Source organism: Toxorhynchites rutilus, chromosome 1 (genome assembly GCF_029784135.1).
Source record: "Toxorhynchites rutilus septentrionalis strain SRP chromosome 1, ASM2978413v1, whole genome shotgun sequence".
In the NCBI taxonomy this organism is placed as follows: domain Eukaryota; kingdom Metazoa; phylum Arthropoda; class Insecta; order Diptera; family Culicidae; genus Toxorhynchites; species Toxorhynchites rutilus.
The window spans coordinates 88,029,056-88,053,197 of record NC_073744.1 but is presented as its reverse complement, the minus strand read 5'-3'; the positions used below and the strand labels follow the sequence as shown (position 1 = coordinate 88,053,197).

Sequence of the window (24,142 nt, the reverse complement as noted above, 5' to 3'; positions counted from 1 at the left end):
AGATAATTCTTCGCCATCAGTAGAATATTTTCGTATCCAATATTGGATGCATAAAACCTTATGCCTCCAACGTAACGCTCTCGTTTTCGAAGTCCTCCAAATATTCATTTATTCATTCATTTAGAATGGACTTAGATTCAACTTCAAACAAATGATCACTAAATCAACGATAGTACGATATACCACATATATAACACACTTCCTATTTTTGATCCATGATTTTGAAATTTCACATTAAAAATTAGGCCAAGAAATACCTGACAAACATCCGGGATGTCCCTCTTCTCCAACAACAACATCTAAATACGAGGAAAGTTCCACGCAATCGGAACGATCTTTGCGGATATGCGAAGATTCAACTTTGGACCGCCGGACATTGGAGCAGTACAATCAACATGATAACTGTGATTCTGCGAAAACACCTCTCAATGATGAACACAGCACACAATCAGCACCTGACGTTGAAAAAATGGACAGTTTACAAGCAGAGATAGTCAGTTTGGCAGTTGTCCAGCAACATACCGAAAAAGAGAAAAAAACAAACTCCCGTGATCGAGATCGTAGTCTTAGCAGGAAACATTCGACATCTCATCACCATCGTTCCTCGTCTTCGCGTGATAGAAGGTCCTACAGTTCGGCGAAACACAGCAGCAGTGGTCGGAAATCTGATCAACGTGACAGAAAAAGCGAAAATGGCAAAAGCAACTCTAACAGTGGGAGTTCCAAAAAGTTTCATGATAAGAAAAACCCGGATGACGATCATTACAGTTCTCGCGAAAAGCCCATCAAAAAGCGGCGTTCAACCGATAGAGATTCCAACGATGGCACTGATAGTGTTAAGCATGGCAGACAATATGGAGACGCAAATAACGGCTCTGGCGAATCGCTTAATGACACAACAAACAACATGAATACCTCGCAGAAGCGCGGTGGTGAGATGCATGACAGTCAGGTCAAAACGAACGAATCGCTTGAATCCCAATTCGAAGGGTTCGATGAAGAACAACTGCAGCGCATATCATTGCCGAAAATTGAATCATTGAATGATTACAAGAAAAAGTCGGACAAGAATTTTTCGGTAGATTCTCAAGTCGGACAAAAAAGGTCAAGAAAAAACCATGAGAAGATTCCTAAAGACTGTGCTCGTAAAGTTGATGCTCCCAACATGGATGTTTTCTCTTTTTCGTTTGAGAAACCAGCCAAGTTGAGAAAAAGTGATGAAATAATTCAAGAAGAACCAGTTATTGGTTCGTTACAACTTGATCCGGTTTGCATCGATGATACGACTCGCGAAATCCGTCAGGAAGACAACGTTATGCCTTGTGGGGAACCTATAGATCATCCTGACGAAGGTATCATCGTTTTAGAGCCCACAGAGATCGAAAGAGTTACCGAGGTAAACAATATGTTTAGCTCATCAGAAGCAGCTTCAACTGCCGATGAAGACATGTTACCACAGCGTTTTGATTTCCCTCCGTCTGATCCTGCCAATCTAATTAAATTATCAACAAAACCGGTGGTGGTAGATCAAATACTGATGAAAGAGGATAATGTGGGCTTTGAATTGTTCATTGGCGATAAACCCACCCAATGCAAGGATCAACAAGCACCACCGATCATCAGAAAGATAAAAAAGCCGAAGATAGCATCGAATTTTAGTGAAGCCCGAAAACTCATGAAGATACGCAAGCAAATGGAGCGCGATGAAAGAAAACAACGCGAACAGGCGAAAGCTTCAGAAAAACAATCGTCTATCGGAAATGAAATCATTGGTGAAGGAAGCCAAATGGCTGAGCTTGAATCCGTCTATCATAGTGACACGACAAATTTGGAACCTTTGCCAACGAGAGACGAGGAAAAAGAGTTATTATTCTTTCCCGAAGACAATGAAGCGTTCCCAGTCAACGATAAACTTTTATTTTTTTTGAAGCAAAACATTGTCTGCACTATTCCGATGCAGTTTGCAATTGAAAGCTCGAAAATTAAATGGTTTTCCCTAGATGCATCTTCTGAACATGGTGGTCCAAGTGTACCAAACGATAGCCTGTCGAAAAGAAAAAAAGATAGTATCGAAATTCCAGAGAATATTTGCGAAACACAAAGTGTGTGCATCGAACCAATGAAGGAAGAACAAGCAGGAGCAAACAATTCAGACTGTTTGTCAAAATCTGATAACTCTTCGATCAATTGTCAAATGGCACCAACTCTCGATGTTCGTGAAACATCAGTCGTGAATCAGCGAACCAATAAGAAAAAAACCGGGCCATCTCCCGCGAGAAATGTTGGGAAAATGCGGAATAATGTTATGGATATAACTGAAGGTAAGATTTCAACACAATCATAATAGTGCAATTTCAAATGAAATCAAACTAAAAATGCAGGTTTTATAAACTTGTATTTTTGATTCGAACGAAAGCTTGAATTCCGTTTGGGTTGGAGGAAATATAAGTTTTCCACACCATTTGGGAATTTTTTTAACTCGAGTATAACTTTTGAAAAGGGCGTATCGATTGCGTAAGAGAAATCTTTTATTATTTATATCTCAAAAACTATGAGTCGTACCGAAATAGTGTCTTAGAAAGATCTATAGAATATTGATGAAAAAACGTGAAAGGGTGATTAAGATTCATAATTTGTGCCTAAAAATGATTTTTTTTTTTCCCAAATATATTTTTTATTAAGGCACATGTGGCGTTAGCCTGACGGGGCCGGGAGTCCAATATTTTGACAATTTTTGTCTTACAACTATGTTAACTAAAAATGATTGTTGACATACAAAAATTCGAAGTTTCGAAAATTCATAAAAATTCGATTTTTTTCCAAATCGTTTATTTGCAGAAGCTTTGCAGAGCCGGTAATTCAGTTTTGTTTACATTATTTAATCTTAAATCTATGGTTAGAAGGATTCGACCGATTACTCGCGGTTTACTCGAAGTTAAGGGGGCAACAATTTTGTGGGACTGGACAGGTTTGGAATATGGAAATTGGGTAAAGCTGTCTCAACCGAGAGTTGCCACACGCACTGTAGTGTTGTGCATTAGGACCAGGGATGGCATCAGATTTTCGACTGGCTGTCGAAGGTGGGCGACGGTGAGATGAGGGGACAAGACAAAAAACTAATAACGAAAAAGAAAAACACAAAGGCATTGAATTCTTATACTAGACCGTTTCACAAACACATAGATCGACAGCATATAGCAGATGTCGCGGGTTCCCAACACGTATCTGATAGGATCATAGGGTTGTCTTCCTTGGGCCTCAAGAGCTTCAAAATCTACTCTCTGGTTGCTTTGAACAAGATTTGTTCTGTGGAGATGCACATTAGGGTGCTAATGTATGGGAAAAAATCGACCCCAAAATTTCAAAAAGTTACCCTATACAAAATGTTCACCACCTCGGAAAAACACCCTATGCCGAATTTCAGCTCAATCGGACCTAAGGGAGAGTGGCGCAAAGCGGTCAAAGTTTGAGTTTGTAAATCTCGACGAGTAATGCAATTTTTTATTTGGCATCATTTTTTTTGAAAACCTTGATTTTCGGTGATTTTTTATTTAAAAAAAACTCAAATTTTAACGTTTGTGACACCAGTAAATGAAGCCCGAATGAGCGTTTGTAACATTTGGAATAATTGAATATAACCACCGCCCAAGACTTCCAGTGTTCCAATCGGTTTGTCAATTCAAGAGGAAACTCTGACGCAGTACAGTAAAACCTGTTTTTGTGCGTTTTTTTTTGTGCGATTTTTTTTGTGCGGTTTTTTGTTCTTGTGCGGTATATGAAAAGAAGCATATTTGACGAAGTTATCGTCCATTAGTTTTTTCGATGATTTATATGCATTTCAGTGCGAAAAAAGCATATTTGCGTCTCAATTGTCCACTTCACATCACATGCTCTAAGTTTTTCTAAGTTTTGAGTTTTGATTTGAGACATGATTTCTAACAGCAACACGTTTCGACATGCAACTAAAAGCACAAAACAGCCACGCGCAACCGAAAGGCAAAGTGTCCCATCGCAAAGCAGGGAGACAAAAGGAAATTGAACGGCGAACGGCGTGGATTTGAATTATTTTCTTGGGGAAACTTTTTTTTATGCGTTCCCTATCTACCGCACGAAAAAAGCTTTATTTCAAAATGTATACCGAACACGATTTTTTAAAGCTACTGGTGAAGTTTTGCACGATTTTTTATGCGATTTTTTTTGTGCGGTAACCATCCCCCGTACAAAAAAAGGTTTGCCTGTAATTGAAAAAAATCATCGTATGAAATCTGTCTATCAAACAATTTGCTTTCCTGGGTACCCATCTTTGCGAGAGTGTCCGGCTTTTCATTGCCAGGAATTGAGCAATGAGAGGGGACCCATACAAAGGTTATCCTATAAGATCTTTCGATCAGTGCACTCATCTGCTGCCTCACTTTTGTGAGGGAATAAGTCTCAGGCGAACTGAGACTATCCGAGAAAATGAAGTAATAGTCTTGTTGGAGATCATCCCCAATGCGAAGTCGATTGCTGCCAGCTCAGCAACATATATGGAACAAGGTTTCTGCAGTTTACGGAAGGCGCAAGAATTTTCATTGAAAACACCGAAGCCAGTGGATCCATTGAGGCGAGACCCATCAGTGAAGAATCTTTTCATGCAATTGACTTGTTGGTACTTTCGGTTAAAAATATTGGGAATGAATGTTGGTCGAAGCTGATCTGAAATCCCAAGAGTTGCTTGTTTCATTGACAGATCGTATTCAATTGAGGAACTGCTGATGGTGAAGTGAGCACGGTCTGAAGTAGAAGATGGAAGACAAATATCTGACGAAATATAGTAAAACTGTATATTTAGATGAAGATTTTTTTCAAAGTTTTCAATCACAAGTGTGTTCGTGACTCCGCCTTTCACCAGTATTCTGAGAAAGTTCCCAGAATCGGTTCTGTAGAGTTGTTACTCCTGCCTCGAGACTCATGTTATGCGTTGAATGCATACAGCCGCGAGCTATACGCAGACAATAATATTGAATTCGTTCCAATTTTAGAAGGTGACTTTTAGCTGCTAAGAGAAGGTAAAAAGAACTATACTCCAGAATAGATAGAATAGTTGTTTTATAAAGCGTTATGAGATCTCCCGGATGAGCTCCCCACTACGTGCCGCAAATCGAGCGGAGAAAGTTGAGCCTCTTTTGACATTTTTGCTTCAAATACGTAATGTGGGTATTCCAAGTGCATTTTGAATCAAACCAGAACCCAAGATACTTGAAGTTTATTGATTGGGTAATACTTCTGCCCGAAAGCTTAAGTTACAATTGGGCTGGGGACCGCTCTCGAGTAAACACTACCAGTTCAGTTTTCTGCGGCGAGAATTCGATCCCTAAGTTCTTTGCCCAGGAAGACAAGTTGTCTAGGGAATTTTGCAATGGTCTTTGCATGTTTTCGGCACGGGGACCTCTGAAGGAAACCACACCGTCATTTGCAAGCTGTCTTAGCGTGCATTGTTCTGCCACAACTGTCAATATATTAGGCTGTCAAAAAAGTCCTGCGGTATTTTTTTTTGAATTTTCATTTGTTCATAAAATTAGTTACAATCATCTGTTTTAAGTCAAATATGCGCCGTTTTGTTCGATGACTTGTTCCCAACGAGATGCCAACTTCATAATACCCCTGTTATAGAAGCTCGCTTCCTTTTTGGCAAAAAACTCGAATAGCCAATTTTCACAGGCCTCTTTTGTGGCTAATTTCTGACTACCTAGCTCGTTCGCCATGGACAAAAACAGGTGGTAGTCACTTGGTGCAAGGTCCGGACTATACGGCGGATGCAAAAGAACCTCCCATCCGAGCTCACGGAGCTTCTGGCGCGTCCTGATGGAAGACAATGCGGCCTCTGTTTATCAAAGATGACCTCTTCTTCATGAGTGCTACCTTCAAGCGGTCCAGTTGTTGGCAGTACAGGTCCGAATTGAGCGTTTGGCCATAGGGAAGCAGCTCATAATAGATTATTCCTTGACAATCCCACCAAACACACAGCAGAACCTTCCTGGCCGTTAATGAGGGCTTGGCCACCGTCTGAGCCGTTTCAGCGGGCTTCGACCACGACCGTTTGCGCTTCACGTTGTCGTAAGTGTCCCACTTTTCATCGCCAGTTACCATCCGCTTCAGAAACGGGTCGATTTTGTTGCGATTCAGCAGCGATTCACATGCGTCGATACGGTCAAAGATGTTTTTTTGCGTCAACGTGTGTGGCACCCATACATCGAGCTTCTTTGTGAATCCAAGCTTCTTCAAATGGTTAATAACGGTTTGATGGCTTATCCCCAGCTCTTGGCCGATGCTACGGCTGCTACTATGCCGGTCTTTCTCGGCTAATTCAGCGATTTTGTCGCAATTTTCGACGACAGGCCTTCCGGAGCGTGGCGCATCTTCGACGCCAGAACGAAAACGTTGAAACCATCGTTGTGCGGTGGAAATGGAAACTGTATCGGGTCCATAAACTGCACAAATTTTATTGGCAGCTTGAGATGCATTTTTGCCTTTGTCATAGTAGTACTGTAAAATATGTCGGATTTTCTCTTTATTTTGCTCCATATTTGCGACACTATAACTCACGAACGACTTAACCAAACAAAACACTGCCAAGGACTATATTATAGCAAAAATACCTTTCCAACAAGCTATAGTATGACTCGATACAATGAATACAACTAGAACTACGCGCTTACAACGACACCTCGCGGAAATACCGCAGGACTTTTTTGACAGCCTAATATAATAGTTTTCGATATTCTATTCAATTTATGAGAAAGGTTTCCTCAGCAGTTTAACCCATTAACGACCAAGCTGTTAAAATTATTTTTTAACGAACACCATTGGTGTAATTTTGATTATTGGCGTTACAGAAACCCAAATATTCAAGAACATTTTTTTCCGTCCTTCCGTTTTCCGAAAAATGACAAAAAAACCGAAAAATCGTCAAAAAAAAACATTGGCGAAAACCTACATTTATTATCCTGTAGGAGGTTCAATCCAATGGTTTTTTTGTACATCACAATGTGTGTTTTTTTATCAAAGTAATACTGTGAGAAAGTTTACATATTTTTTTCATTTTAGAAGGTCTTGTTTTTTATTAGGTTATGTGAGGTTATGTACTTTTCGCACATAGTTGCTTTAATCCGAATTTATTGTCCAATAAAGTTATACAAAATTGAATGAAATTAATGGTAAGTGATAGTTAATAAATTGAACTATCATTTGATGCCAAATCCTTACCATATGATAGCTTTCCAAAGCCATGAAAAAATATTAAAGTTGCTGTTCTATTTTTCGAACCCTTGGCCTAAAATGGGTTAAACATTTATTCATGTTTTTGAGGAATCAATTAACTTTCTATTAAATCAATTGATTTCTCAAAAACTTATTCAATGAGTCGTGAATTTTCTAATGTATACCCCGATTCTGCATTCCGTTCGAAACCATTATTTCGTTCGAGATATAATTTTGCATCCCCTATTTTTTTGCCAATTTAATGTTCGAAGATAAGCAGATTGAACGAAAAGCAAAAACAACTTGAACGGAATACAGAATGGAATTTTATCAAGTCGATCGATATATTTCGAATCAATCGAAATACAGAATAGGGGTGGTAGTTTTTCCCCGCGTGCATTTTGAAAGCCATCTAGATACTCAATGAATGATCAATGGTCAATAAGCAGTTAAAAAATTAAAAAATATGCATTGAAAATGTGCATCCGTGGCCGAGCGGTTAGCGTCTCACATTATCATGCCGGGTGTTCGGGTTCGATTCCCGTTCTGGCCGGGGGATTTTTCGTCAGAGAAATTTCCTTCGACTTGCACTGTGGTAACGCGTATTGTAGAGCTTGCCCCTCGGAATACATTCAAGGCGTGTTAATTGGCTTAAGAAATCTCAACTAAGTATTAATAAATGACGCTAATAAATACATACGTTGAGACGGCAAAAGTTCCACAGGGAACGTTAACGCCATTCAAGAAGAAGAAGCATTGAAAATATTTCTAATACGCTATTAGTACCCTCTGAAAATTCCTGGAATTATTGCGGAAAAGGTTTCGCATTGCGCTGATGACTTAAAGTGAAGCGAATGTGTAAATGAATCGACATTTCCTGTAAACAATCGTATTCCGGAGTGGGCAAAAACTACACTCGACAAATCCATTCGATATCCATAAACCAGAAATTTGTAGTTTGAAAATGCAGATTTTTTTGTCTTCATGTCATGATTCATATCGAAAGTACAGGCGTTTCGAAATCACTTAGAAATTTCGACCCTTCACTTCTCAATCGTTTATCAAATGAAGATCTTTAAAAATCAGTGCATGGTCTCTATTCCATCTTTTCCTTTCTTGAAATCCTTTTAATTGATAAAAAAATCTATGCATACAAAATTGTTCTGTTTGTTTTTGTACGCCTCATAACCTCGAAAAGTTCGCCACTGATGGAGCTCATATTATGAAAAAATATAAAATCCACTTCAGGGATTGTTGTTGCTACTGCCAACCCCTCAGGAAGCTTTAAGATTTTCAGATGGAATAAGCACACTTCTGAAGTAAAGCTGTAAGCCAAAATCAACTTTCTAGTATTGAATACGTATTCTATGTGGTAGCAACACATTTTTTGCAAGTGTTTAAAAAAACGTGAACTAAAATTGTATCCGAGAATTATTTTAAATCCATTTAATGTTATTCGATTGGCGTTGCTCAAGATCAATCTTTGAAATTGTGTGATGTAGATTCGGGTACGGATTGTTCAACTGTATATTGCGCGTTTCCGTGTTGGCATACTAATTAGCTAATGGCATACAAAGCGTGGCAGGGTACAGCTAGTAAAAATTTGAAAAAAACTTAAATGGAATGAAAATTTAATGTAAGCGCAATCCAGTTATTTCCTCAATTATTCTAATTAAATAAGCGAAAATGTCCACGTGGCCAACAGGGGGAGGGGTATGAAAATGTCCATGCTTGTCCACGGAGGGGGAGGGGTGTGTGTAAAATCGTGCTTTTTCTGTCCACGTGGTATGTGAACAGCCCCTGAAGGATTGTTCGGTGAAAGAAGAGCCATAGAAAATTCCAGCATTGAGAATGATCTGTCCAGAGATCCACCGCTTGGAGACGTTTCTCAAAGAACGCATGTTGCGAGCTACCCTCCACAAGGTGTGTATTGAGGTTTCACGAGAAAGACCTTCAATGAAATTGCCCCAGTAACCGCGTTTTTTGCATTAACTAATTGTTTCAGCTGTATTTCAAGCTTTGAATATTCCTCGAAGTGTGTGGATGTTCCATGTCTACGAAAAGCATCAGATGGAAGCATCAGATTTTTTCAAATTCAATTTTGTGCATTCATCGTCCCAGCCAGGAGTGGCTGGTTTTCTTTCAAGCGGAGCACTTGGAACTTTTCTGTTTTCGCTTCCAGCGAGCTTTTATACAACAAATCGACGAAGAATTGATATTCTTCCAATGGTGGTAGTATATCTATTGATCCGACACCGATTGTTACCGCCGATGCAAATTTTTGCCAGTCGATGTTCCTTGTTAGATCAAATGGAACTCGTTCAGTGGTTCAGTGAACTACGGGCTACACTTGATCGATATATTGATTGGTAAGTGATCGCTACCATGGGGATCATTGATGACCTTCCATTGACAATCTAATGATAGCGAGCTTGAGCACCGACCCGACTTTGCCGAGCTGGAGGTTTTGCAATGCCTGCCACTTCTTCTTCTTCTTCTTATATGGCACTAACGTTCCTAGAGGAATTCCGCCGTCTCAACGTAATACTTGCGTCATTTTCATTAGTACTTAGTTGAGATTTCTATGCCAAATAACACGCCTTGAATGCATTCTGAGTGGCAAGCTCTAGAATACGCGTGACCACAGTGCAAGCCAGAGGAAATTTCTTTGAAGAAAAATTTCCCCGACCAGAACGGGAATCGAACCCGAACCCCCGGCATGTTAGGTTTGACGCTAACCACTCGGCCACGGGAGCACGCGTGCCACTTCACCAGTGTTCAAGATAGTAAAGTTGAAATCGTCACATAATCGTAAAAATAGCCGCCCTAGTGTCATCATAAAGATCGCCCCACCCAGTATCACGGAAGTTCATGTCACCCAAACTTAGAACTGGGGTTGAGAGAATCGAAACTAGATTCCAAAGTTGACTACGGCTAATGGAAATATTTGGGGAAACGTATACTGAAGCTGTGCAAAGTTCTTTATTCTTTGCAGTTATTTGACAAGCGACAATTTCTACGTCTTATAGAGCTGGGAGATTAATTTTTTAGAAAGGGTAGCCCTTTTTGATCCCTGAAAGTAGTCCTCCATAGAAATCATCTCTATCTAGTCGAATAATGTTGAAATCGTGGAAGTTGAGTTCTGTGTCAGAAGAAAGCCATGTTTCGGAAAGGGCGAATATATCACAATCATAATTTTGAAGTAAAAATTTGAACGATTCTAGTTTAGGCACTAGACTACGGCAGTTCCATTGTAGCACATTGATCATATGTTCTACTACGTTAGAAGATATGATCAATGCAGTTAATTGCTTAAGATAAGACTTTAAAGATGGAAGCAAGGCAGAGATAAGGCTTCTGAGGGCCTAGCGATAGAACGCTTCACTTTATCGGAGATCTGTTTGTACCTTGGGCACTCTTGTAGAGGGTGAAGATTCTCGCCACAGTGGATACATTTTTCGTGGTCAACAATCTTGTTGGCCACATCAAAAGTCAGTGCTTCTACACGCAGTTTGTCCGGTCTCTCTTTATGTATCGAGACGCCCGGATATTTACGCAGCAAATCTTTTGAAATGTCAAGAGTTCTCAACGATTTTACCTTGGGCCGAAAGAAAACAACCCATGGTCCTTTTGAGGACGGTTGATAGTAGCGCGTCCGGCAACAATGGCCTCATTAGATGTCATAACGGTTGTGCAAACGGTGCGCAACCGTCTATGAAAAACAAGAAAAAACTCATGCACAAACACACACGCGCGTGCTCAAATACTCAACTTAAAACTAAGTTAGAATTAAAATTAAATTAAACTAAAAAATATCTCAAAACAAAAAAATTGAAGGCGTTGAAGGCGTTCAGTGGAACGAATAAGCAGGCCACCGATCCGGTCTTGCCAGAGAGGCGCTTCCTCGTTGTTCCTGTTGCTTTTGGTGCACTTCACTTGCGACGAAAGTAGAAAAAACCGACTAAAAACCACTTCAGCGGAGAAATAGGGAAAAAACAGCTTCGATTTATTGCTGACAGAGCACGAACCATAAAAATTCGATGTTCCAAAAAGTTCGCCAAAAATAGTTTTACTATCTTGTACTCATTTTTTGAATTTTCAACATGACATCTATTTTATATGAAAAAATAAAAAAATATGTATTTTAGTTATTGCAAATTAAAGTTTTTTTTGTAAATAAGCGGGTCTAGTTGGTCATTTTTGAATAAATTTGGCTATAACTTTGTAGTACGAAGTTTTGCGTTAGAATGTTATGTATCACAATGAAGCTTATATTTTACCCTTTCAATGAAAAATAACCAGAGAATCATTTATTTGACATTTTTCTTTTATTTGACGTCTTTATATTTCACAATAAATTGACCAACTAACTCCACATACGGGGTGCAAGAGATGCCAGGTTTGAAGACATGTCTTCATTTTGAAGACATTTGATTTTGTGAAGACATTTTGAAAACATTATGAAATATTTGTACAAACATTTCATTATAATAGAGTACGTGGGTTTTTTAAAAGATATTATTTCCATGAAATTCTATTGGCCAAAAATATCGTCCAAAAGTAGGACTTTAGTCTCAACGAACGAAGCGGTCTGAATACATATTGTTTCTAGAAGACATTAGTTTATTCGCGCTCTAATTCGAATGATTGTGACATTGCATTTCTTTTATTTTGGGCCTATACTATACAATAGATTAACCTAGATCTTTCAAACGACCATTTCACAAATCGAAGGTTTTCCGGTGACATACCCTTTCTACAATTCGTTTCATGGATATGGTTTGAGTAACAACCAAAACTTCAAAGCTGAAATCAACAAATAGAGTTATCACAGTTCCGTTTTTGTGTGAAGAACTTTCCTCCGATATTATGGTGAAGACATTTGAAGACATTTTCTCGTACCATGTGAAGACATTTGAAAAAAAAATCACCTGGCATCCCTGAGGCGCACAACCGATTTCCGTTCGCCCCACAGTATATTGAAATAACTTCCAGGTATGCTACATTACTCAATGCATTATTGTGAGTTCTAATATTCAATGTAGGCATTTATTATATTTAATGAAAATTTTACAGCAAAAAATACAAATATGACAATTATATTGCAAGTGGTTTGTGCGGTGGTTGGTATCAGGTTGTCTCGTTTCAAATACACTGGGTTTAGCAGTAAAACATATGCTTTCTATATTTGTTTATAGCATGCGTAATGAAACGCGGCACACCGGAAAATTCTATATGCGTTGATCTTAAACGTGCAATTTGTGTGACCAACTAGCCCCTCTATATATAAAGAAGGATATTAATGAAAATTCAAAAAAATCAAAGCGATTTCCATTAACATTTAAAACTACTACATACAATAAATTTTTGTTTTACGTTAGAACCGATTTATTTCATGATTATTAACCATTTTCAGATTCAATTTTATAATGCGCGAACTGTGCATGATTTTTGGAAAAATCGGCCATGTTCGTATTTTTTAACCTGCTTAATAAAAAGTTTTCCAATTTGCTTATGTTAATGTATCAGCAATTCGCTATTTTTCATCCATAGATCGCTAATTTTTTGGACGCTCAGATTCCAAGATATTGTCACTGACCAACTTACCCCTATGACCAACTAGCCCCGCCCTACCCTACTAATTTTTTTCAGTGTAAATTTTTCACGTTTTAACATCAATACTTTATAACTATTTCTAAGACACTATTTCGATAGAACTCATAGTTTCTCTTACTAAAATCGATACGCCCTTTTCAAAACACTTGAGTCAACAAATTCCCAAATGCTGTGGAAAACTCATATTTCCTCCAACCCAAACAGAATACATACTTTCATTCGAATCAAAAATACTAATGTTTTGTCATTTGTTGATTTCATTTGGAATTGCTCTATAGTTGATCAACAAAAAATATATCTCACAACAGATTATATAAAAGATCGCACTACGTGCGCCGCCGAAACAGTGGAGAACATTCAAAAGAAAAAGACGGGAAAGATGAAACGATTAGGACTCCCAAAACCCAGAGAAAATTTAGTTAACAACAATAGCCCAAGTAAGAAGAAATGACTTTTCAAATCATTCGTAAGAACTAAACTCTAAATCCTTATCGGTTTCAGCATTTCTTATGGTGGATATTTCGGACATGAATACAGTGAACACAGAGAAAAAATCACCTACAATTAATAACAACAACAATGGTGGTACCATCAAATCACAACGGTATTCCAGTGATGATCTGTACAAACCACGTCCTCTCAACGGGCTTCGGACAAGGACGCGCACACGAGGAAGCGAGGGAGTTCAGACAGAAATCACAATGTAGATTTCTAAAAGTCCAAGGGCCAAGCAATCGTTTGACCAAAGCAATTTGACAGTGATTCTAATATACATTAGTTTACTATGGGAGTAGTGTTATTTGGTATTTCTATAATACGTAAGACGTATTTAATTCTGCTTTGTATAGATGTATGCAGTTGCCATAAAATCATCAGTTGTCCCAAACCACTTTTCTTTACAGTGCATTGCCATGTTTCTCATGTTTTCAAATGAGATTATTCCATATATTCCATGTTGGTATTGTAAAGATTTCTCACTACACTTTCAAACTTTTTTTTCGAGTTTCCTGGTTATTTTCATGTTGAGTTACAACGTTATATTCTTTTTCGTTTCGAGGGTAAAAAAACGCGACGAAATTAACCGGTCGTCAATCCACTACAATTGGCGACGAGGGTAAATTTTCGATAGATACGTTTGTTTAATACCATGAACTGACATACAGCTGTACTAGCGTTGTACATGTACAGCGTTGTACAGGTACCATCGTAGCATGACACACATATTTTGGTTGTACATTGTACCGCATGTCAAACTGACAATCAAAAATTTGACCAATTTTCACCATATATTTCAATGAAAAAGGTTTTTATTTAGCGTCTAAACTATCAAACACAACAAACAAATTTTCAATCTGAGTTATTAGGCCATATGAGTTTTTGAGTTTCACTACGTTTGGTATGACTTACTTTTCGAAAATGTTCGAAAAATTTTCGTTTACCTGATTTCGTATGAATAGAACAGCATTTATCATGTATGTACTTCGTAATTATCAAGTGTGCTCATGAGCATACTTCGAGTCTGGAAATACCTCGTTTTGATATCATATCCGATTTGTGTTTATAACTGCTATCTAGTGCTTAAAGTTAAAAAAGTTAACATGCAGCATGACGCGTTAATATTCCGTTACCACTAGTTTGTGGCATTGATTCTGAATTTATGGAGAATCGAATTACCAAGCTTACAAACTAGCAGAGTTTACGAGAGGGAGATGACGACAATTTTAAGCAGTTGTGTAGGTCTAAGTGCATTACACATTCAGCGCTACCGTCACCGTCCCGTCAACTATTCTCTTGGGGATTTATGGGCCCTATTCCAGAAAACGAGACGAACGTCTCGTTTGTTTCCATATTCCAGAAGCCGAGCTCGACTAAAAACAGACGAGTAGCTCGTCTGCCTCGACGACCGTTTGGCCGCGCTCGTCGATGAATCAGTCGAATCGTCTAGTTTTTTTTATGTGTTCGTTCACCTTGTTGATTGAAAGCATCGGTATTCTTCTGCTCCACCTTTATCTTCAAAAATTGTTTCACGGCTAAACTAGTATTAACTAGTATTGCATAAGCAATGTTTTTTTTCAACTGCAACCATCAAATTCAATTCAGTAATTGCAAGATTTTACAGATTTTCAAATGGACCTCTTCCAAACAACACAACCAAATGTAAACATTGAACTCATATGCAGGGATGCGAGATGACTGTTTTGAATATATTAAAAGGGTCTTCACATATTGAACGAAAATGAGTAATTCAAAACAACTACTTTATTGGATATTATTTAAAACTTATATAGATTTAAAACTTTTCTTGATAAATCGTTGATAAGGTGAACAAACATTGCCCCCAATAAATCCATAATCCAAATCTGAGTGATGAAACCATATGCTCGAGGAAAAACATCAATGAAACTAATGTAATCGTAGTAGCATAGTAATACGCGTCGCTAAGGATTGTTAATAGTTGCTAAGAGATAGAATAAAATTTTCATTCCATTGCAAGCATTCAACTGAACAAGACGTTTGATTCATTTGCTCTGCAATAGGTTATGGGCCCAGGCAAATGGCCATAACTGAAGTTAAGAAGTAGTTTTATTTTAACTGAAGCATTAATCTCAAGAAGTGTATCAAGTAAGAAGGAGTATCCGAAGTAATCCGAAGTCAAGATGTCGCGAAACAATTCTAGTATCGGAGATGGGGCGAACGGAGCTGCAGCTGGACCAGGAAGCGTTCGAGTTGGCGGAGGTTCCGTGGCGTTGCCGGCCATTGAAAAGTTACGCGGAAGAGAAAATTTCACGACATGGGCGTTCGCGATGCGGATGATTTTGATCCGTGAAGGATGTTGGGAAGCAGTTGCTGAAACCGACGAAGCACAAGCAGCGGTGCCAGCGGATATGAAGCAACGGGCATTGGCTTCCATCTGTCTTGGTTTGGAAACCTACAACTATAGTTTGGTGCTGGATGCGGCCGATGCACGAGCTGCCTGGAAGAAGCTTGAAACGGCGTTCCAGGATAGCGGTCTGAATCGGAAGATTGGATTGTTACGAAAATTCACCTCGATACGTCTTGTTAACAGTTCCAGTGTGGAAGCTTATGTTGATGAGCTGATGAGCACAAGTCACAAGCTAGTGTCAGTGGGATTCAAAGTCGATGATTCCTGGTTGGCTGCGATGTTGCTAATGGGCTTGCCGGAGCAGTATGAGCCGATGATAATGGGACTAGAGGCGTCAGGTATTGCGCTGACAGCAGATGCAGTGAAGTCCAAGATACTTCAGGATGTGAAGATCGAACGGGGCGCAATGAATTGCAGTGACGAAGATGCTTTGTATGTCAAGCAGGGTTCCAGATGGTTCAAACCAACGATGGTGAAAGTGAAGGTCGACGAGAAAACGTGCTTCAAGTGTCAAAAACCAGGTCACTTTGCTGCCAAGTGTCCGGAAAAGCAACAGCAACCGAAGCCGAGGAAGAACAAGGGTCTGTGTTCCATTTTCGCCATGGGAGATGTGATTACCAATGAATGGTACTTTGATTCGGGTGCGACTTGCCACATGGCACGGACGGAGCAGAAATTTGTGAACGAAGAGAAGGTGAACCATGATGTCGGAACGGCGAACAATACCAGCATGAAGGTCGTAGCGAAGGGTACCGTCGTTTTGAACAGTGACGATGGTCAAATCGATGTCAACGGAGTACTGAAGATCCCGGAATTAGCTACAAATTTGCTATCTGTAAGTAGCATCTGCAAAAAGGGAAAAACCGTTATATTCACCAAGGACAAATGTGAAGTTCGGGATGAAGACGGCGATCTGGTTATCACCGGTGTCGAGGAAGGTGGCCTGTACAAAGTCAATCGATCGGAGAAGTCACTTCTGGTAAGCGGTATTGAACTTTGGCATCGACGTCTTGGACATCTCCACGAAGGTGGGCTGAAGAAGCTAAAACAGATTGCGGACGGAATCGATTTTCAAGTCGGGACGTTGAAGAATTGTGTTGCCTGTCTGGAGGGCAAACATGCGAGGCGTTCGTTTCCTAGCAGCGAGTCAAGAGCTGAAGAGCTGTTGGAGTTGGTACACTCCGACCTCTGCGGTCCAGTAGAGGTTCCGTCGTTGGGTGGAAGTCGTTATTTTGTGACATTTTTGGACGACGTGAGCAAGCGCGTGGCGGTTTATTTTTTGAAGCATAAAAATCAAGCACTGGGGGCGTTCAAATCGTTTAAGGCCAAGGCGGAGAGACAAACGGGTAAGAAGCTGAAAATCCTGCGTTCAGACAACGGAAAGGAATATGTGAATGCAGATTTCCGGAAGCTGTTGGAGTCGGACGGGATCCGACATCAAACCACGTGCCCGTATACGCCCGAGCAGAACGGGGCGGCCGAGAGGATGAACCGCACGTTAGTAGAAAAAGCGCGATGCATGCTCAACGATGCAAAGGTTGGAAAGGAGTTTTGGGCAGAAGCTATTTCGACTGCTGCTCACGTGGTGAATCGTTGTCCTACACGTTCCCTGAAGGACAAAACGCCTGAAGAGGCGTGGACAGGGAAAAAGCCGGATCTTGGGCATCTTAAGATTTTTGGTTCAAGAGTGATGACCCTGGTTCCGAAGGCGAAAAGGAAGAAATTCGATCCCAAATCCGAAAAGGGTATTTTCGTTGGTTATTGTGAAGACACAAAAGGCTATCGGGTGTATGATTCTGAGAAGGGCAGTTTCCGCATCAGCCGAGACGTCGTAGTTCTGGAGGAAGGTGTCGTTATTTGTGAGGTGGAACAACCAGTGAAACCGGTGGAGTTCATGGAGCTTTGTTGGGACGAGTTCCGTGACCATCCTGCGTGTGGTACAGTCGAGCCTGTGACTGGTGCTGGAGTTGTTTGTGGTAATCGTGATGATATCGAGCCAGCGGAAGAAGCGATTGGTGTCGATAGTTCGTTCAGCGAAGCGGATGACTACGAGGATGCCGTTGCCGATCATGCGCTCCCACCGCAACTAAATAGACTAGCTGATGAAATGCAGCAGGAGTTGAGGCGCAGCGGTCGGGAGCGCCGTTGTCCAGGCAAGTACAGTGACTTTGTTAATTACAGTTCATTTCCTGGCGGTGTTCATTCTTCTCAGTTAACCTCAAATACGACGAACGATGAGGATATAATGGATGATCCGACGAGCTACGAAGAGGTTCTGCGACGACCCGACCGAGATCGCTGGATGGTGGCGATGCGCGAAGAGATCGCTTCCCTTAGCGAGAACAGGACATGGGTGCTCGCAGATCTGCCTGAAGGGCGGAAAGCAATCCGGAACAAATGGGTGTTCCGAACGAAGAAAGGTCCCGACGGGAAGACTCAGAGATACAAGGCCCGACTTGTGGTGAAAGGCTGCTCTCAACGACCTGGTCTGGATTACAACGAATTGTATTCTCCGGTCGTGCGATACGCGACCGTCCGATACTTGATGGCTCTGGCAGTGCGGTACAATTTGGACATCGACCAAATGGATGCAGTCACAGCTTTTCTTCAGGGCGAGCTGAAGGATGAGGAGATTTATATGCTGCAACCAGAAGGGTTCGCAGCAGAAAACGGAAAAGTGTACAGACTCAAGAAGGCGCTGTATGGCCTGAAGCAGTCTAGCCGCGTATGGAACGCGCAATTGAATGAGGTGCTGCGTGAGTTCGGATTGAAGCGGTCGAGAGTAGATCCTTGCTTGTACTGGTGTGTTTATGAGGATAAAATGATGTTTGTGACCATCTACGTGGACGACCTCTTGATTTTTACAAACGATCGGAAGCTAAAGAAGAAACTGAAGGATCATCTGCACAGTCGGTTCCAAATGAAAGACCTCGGGGAGGCGCATCACTGTCTCGGGATCAGAATCACGAGAAAGCGTGAAGAAGGCAAGCTGTGGTTGGATCAACAAGCCTATATCGAAGACATCATCGATCGTTTCGGTATGGCCGAGGCTCACCCAGTTGCAACACCTACAGATCCTAGCATCAAGTTGGACAAGTCGATGGCACCGAAGACGGAATCCGAAACGCATGAAATGAAGTCGGTTCCATACAAAGAAGCAGTCGGGTGTTTATCTTTCGCAGCTCAAGGCACTCGACCGGATATTGCTTTCGCCGTTAACGTTGTGAGCCAGTACAGTGCTAACCCTGGCCGTCCTCACTGGGAAGCGGTGAAAAGGATAATTCGGTACCTGAAGGGTACAACTACGAAGAGATTAGAGTACTTGGCAAGCGGTCCAGCGGAAATAGTTGGTTATAGCGATGCCGATTGGGGAGGAGATACAGATGACCGGAAATCCACGACCGGTTACGTTTTCTTGATGCAGGGAGGAGCGATCTCATGGAACGTCAAGAAACAGCCAACCGTAGCCCTCTCGTCCTGCGTAGCGGAGTACATGGCTATGTCTCGCACAATTCAGGAAGCTATGTGGTGGAGCAATTTGCAGTCGCAGTATTTCGAGGCCAGGCCGATTTCTGTACGTTGCGATAACCAGTCGGCAATCAGCATCGCAAACAACGGATCTTATAACCCCCGGACTAAGCACGTCAGTATACGATACCATTTCGTGCATGATAGCCTGCAAAATGGTGTTGTAAAACTAAGCTATATGCCTACAACTGAACAGCCAGCAGGTTCACAAAACCGATGACTGTTCAAAAGCAACAGAAGTTCCGAATGTTAACAGGCGTCGCGGATTAGGGAGGAGTAATGTAATCGTAGTAGCATAGTAATACGCGTCGCTAAGAATTGTTAATAGTTGCTAAGAGATAGAATAAAATTTTCATTCCATTGCAAGCATTCAACTGAACAAGACGTTTGATTCATTTGCTCTGCAATAGAAACCAAAAGATATATGAAACTTATTCCTTTTTGTTATGTTTTTTTAATATTTTGGCACTGAGAAAAGAGTATCAATTGATCAATTTTGAAACTGTTTGTTGTTTTTCTCAAAACAAAAACATGTCTTCTCATCTGACATCACTGATCATACCGAGAAAAACTGACTGAAGCCTCTCAAGTAGAGTAGCACAAGATGGTGGAGTTAACAGGTGGCTCGTAATTTACACTATTTAGAAAAGACGTTTGAGGAATAGCAAGACGAAAAGTTTGGATTTGTTTATGTTATTACTTACGTTGGTATGGTTACATTTGATTTCGTCGACTTTTCATCGCCAGTCACCATCCGCTTCAGAAACGGGTCGATTTTGTTGCGATTCAGCAGCGATTCACATGCGTCGATACGGTCAAAGATGTTTTTTTGCGTCAACGTGTGTGGCACCCATACATCGAGCTTCTTTGTGAATCCAAGCTTCTTCAAATGGTTAATAACGGTTTGATGGCTTATCCCCAGCTCTTGGCCGATGCTACGGCTGCTACTATGCCGGTCTTTCTCGGCTAATTCAGCGATTTTGTCGCAATTTTCGACGACAGGCCTTCCGGAGCGTGGCGCATCTTCGACGCCAGAACGAAAACGTTGAAACCATCGTTGTGCGGTGGAAATGGAAACTGTATCGGGTCCATAAACTGCACAAATTTTATTGGCAGCTTGAGATGCATTTTTGCCTTTGTCATAGTAGTACTGTAAAATATGTCGGATTTTCTCTTTATTTTGCTCCATATTTGCGACACTATAACTCACGAACGACTTAACCAAACAAAACACTGCCAAGGACTATATTATAGCAAAAATACCTTTCCAACAAGCTATAGTATGACTCGATACAATGAATACAACTAGAACTACGCGCTTACAACGACACCTCGCGGAAATACCGCAGGACTTTTTTGACAGCCTAATATAATAGTTTTCGATATTCTATTCAATTTATGAGAAAGGTTTCCTCAGCAGTTTAACCCATTAACGACCAAGCTGTTAAAATTATTTTTTAACGAACACCATTGGTGTAATTTTGATTATTGGCGTTACAGAAACCCAAATATTCAAGAACATTTTTTTCCGTCCTTCCGTTTTCCGAAAAATGACAAAAAAAACCGAAAAATCGTCAAAAAAAAACATTGGCGAAAACCTACATTTATTATCCTGTAGGAGGTTCAATCCAATGGTTTTTTTTGTACATCACAATGTGTGTTTTTTTATCAAAGTAATACTGTGAGAAAGTTTACATATTTTTTTCATTTTAGAAGGTCTTGTTTTTTATTAGGTTATGTGAGGTTATGTACTTTTCGCACATAGTTGCTTTAATCCGAATTTATTGTCCAATAAAGTTATATAAAATTGAATGAAATTAATGGTAAGTGATAGTTAATAAATTGAACTATCATTTGATGCCAAATCCTTACCATATGATAGCTTTCCAAAGCCATGAAAAAATATTAAAGTTGCTGTTCTATTTTTCGAACCCTTGGCCTAAAATGGGTTAAACATTTATTCATGTTTTTGAGGAATCAATTAACTTTCTATTAAATCAATTGATTTCTCAAAAACTTATTCAATGAGTCGTGAATTTTCTAATGTATACCCCGATTCTGCATTCCGTTCGAAACCATTATTTCGTTCGAGATATAATTTTGCATCCCCTATTTTTTTGCCAATTTAATGTTCGAAGATAAGCAGATTGAACGAAAAGCAAAAACAACTTGAACGGAATACAGAATGGAATTTTATCAAGTCGATCGATATATTTCGAATCAATCGAAATACAGAATAGGGGTGGTAGTTTTTCCCCGCGTGCATTTTGAAAGCCATATAGATACTCAATGAATGATCAATGGTCAATAAGCAGTTAAAAAATTAAAAAATATGCATTGAAAATGTGCATCCGTGGCCGAGCGGTTAGCGTCTCACATTATCATGCCGGGTGTTCGGGTTCGATTCCCGTTCTGGCCGGGGGATTTTTCGTCAGAGAAATTTCCTTCGACTTGCACTGTGGTAACGCGTATTGTAGAGCTTGCCCCTCGGAATACATTCAAGGCGTGTTAATTGGCTTAAGAAATCTCAACTAAGTATTAATAAATGACGCTAATAAATACATACGTTGAGACGGCAAAAGTTCCACAGGGAACGTTAACGCCATTCAAGAAGAAGAAGCATTGAAAATATTTCTAATACGCTATTAGTACCCTCTGAAAATTCCTGGAATTATTGCGGAAAAGGTTTCGCATTGCGCTGATGACTTAAAGTGAAGCGAATGTGTAAATGAATCGACATTTCCTGTAAACAATCGTATTCCGGAGTGGGCAAAAACTACACTCGACAAATCCATTCGATATCCATAAACCAGAAATTTGTAGTTTGAAAATGCAGATTTTTTTGTCTTCATGTCATGATTTATATCGAAAGTACAGGCGTTTCGAAATCACTTAGAAATTTCGACCCTTCACTTCTCAATCGTTTATCAAATGAAGATCTTTAAAAATCAGTGCATGGTCTCTATTCCATCTTTTCCTTTCTTGAAATCCTTTTAATTGATAAAAAAATCTATGCATACAAAATTGTTCTGTTTGTTTTTGTACGCCTCATAACCTCGAAAAGTTCGCCACTGATGGAGCTCATATTATGAAAAAATATAAAATCCACTTCAGGGATTGTTGTTGCTACTGCCAACCCCTCAGGAAGCTTTAAGATTTTCAGATGGAATAAGCACACTTCTGAAGTAAAGCTGTAAGCCAAAATCAACTTTCTAGTATTGAATACGTATTCTATGTGGTAGCAACACATTTTTTGCAAGTGTTTAAAAAAACGTGAACTAAAATTGTATCCGAGAATTATTTTAAATCCATTTAATGTTATTCGATTGGCGTTGCTCAAGATCAATCTTTGAAATTGTGTGATGTAGATTCGGGTACGGATTGTTCAACTGTATATTGCGCGTTTCCGTGTTGGCATACTAATTAGCTAATGGCATACAAAGCGTGGCAGGGTACAGCTAGTAAAAATTTGAAAAAAACTTAAATGGAATGAAAATTTAATGTAAGCGCAATCCAGTTATTTCCTCAATTATTCTAATTAAATAAGCGAAAATGTCCACGTGGCCAACAGGGGGAGGGGTATGAAAATGTCCATGCTTGTCCACGGAGGGGGAGGGGTGTGTGTAAAATCGTGCTTTTTCTGTCCACGTGGTATGTGAACAGCCCCTGAAGGATTGTTCGGTGAAAGAAGAGCCATAGAAAATTCCAGCATTGAGAATGATCTGTCCAGAGATCCACCGCTTGGAGACGTTTCTCAAAGAACGCATGTTGCGAGCTACCCTCCACAAGGTGTGTATTGAGGTTTCACGAGAAAGACCTTCAATGAAATTGCCCCAGTAACCGCGTTTTTTGCATTAACTAATTGTTTCAGCTGTATTTCAAGCTTTGAATATTCCTCGAAGTGTGTGGATGTTCCATGTCTACGAAAAGCTTTGGAAGCATCAGATTTTTTCAAATTCAATTTTGTGCATTCATCGTCCCAGCCAGGAGTGGCTGGTTTTCTTTCAAGCGGAGCACTTGGAACTTTTCTGTTTTCGCTTCCAGCGAGCTTTTATACAACAAATCGACGAAGAATTGATATTCTTCCAATGGTGGTAGTATATCTATTGATCCGACACCGATTGTTACCGCCGATGCAAATTTTTGCCAGTCGATGTTCCTTGTTAGATCAAATGGAACTCGTTCAGTGGTTCAGTGAACTACGGGCTACACTTGATCGATATATTGATTGGTAAGTGATCGCTACCATGGGGATCATTGATGACCTTCCATTGACAATCTAATGATAGCGAGCTTGAGCACCGACCCGACTTTGCCGAGCTGGAGGTTTTGCAATGCCTGCCACTTCTTCTTCTTCTTCTTATATGGCACTAACGTTCCTAGAGGAACTCCGCCGTCTCAACGTAATACTTGCGTCATTTTCATTAGTACTTAGTTGAGATTTCTATGCCAAATAACACGCCTTGAATGCATTCTGAGTGGCAAGCTCTAGAATACGCGTGACCACAGTGCAAGCCAGAGGAAATTTCTTTGAAGAAAAATTTCCCCGACCAGAACGGGAATCGAACCCGAACCCCCGGCATGTTAGGTTTGACGCTAACCACTCGGCCACGGGAGCACGCGTGCCACTTCACCAGTGTTCAAGATAGTAAAGTTGAAATCGTCACATAATCGTAAAAATAGCCGCCCTAGTGTCATCATAAAGATCGCCCCACCCAGTATCACGGAAGTTCATGTCACCCAAACTTAGAACTGGGGTTGAAAGAATCGAAACTAGATTCCAAAGTTGACTACGGCTAATGGAAATATTTGGGGAAACGTATACTGAAGCTGTGCAAAGTTCTTTATTCTTTGCAGTTATTTGACAAGCGACAA

The 24,142-nt window shown here is 40.2% G+C and overlaps 1 protein-coding gene across 1 annotated transcript in view; it reads left to right on the top strand.

Moving 5' to 3' along the window:
• Positions 1–13,741, top strand: part of LOC129762869 (biorientation of chromosomes in cell division protein 1-like 1) — a 39,389-nt gene extending 25,648 nt beyond the window's left edge. The window contains exons 3-5 of the mRNA XM_055761440.1: positions 246–2,321; positions 13,134–13,292; positions 13,357–13,741. Of these exons, the coding sequence (XP_055617415.1) occupies positions 246–2,321; positions 13,134–13,292; positions 13,357–13,562 (2,441 nt within the window). The 3' untranslated portion in view covers positions 13,563–13,741. The remainder of the gene's footprint in view (positions 1–245; positions 2,322–13,133; positions 13,293–13,356) is intronic.
• The last annotated feature ends 10,401 nt before the right edge of the window (positions 13,742–24,142 follow it).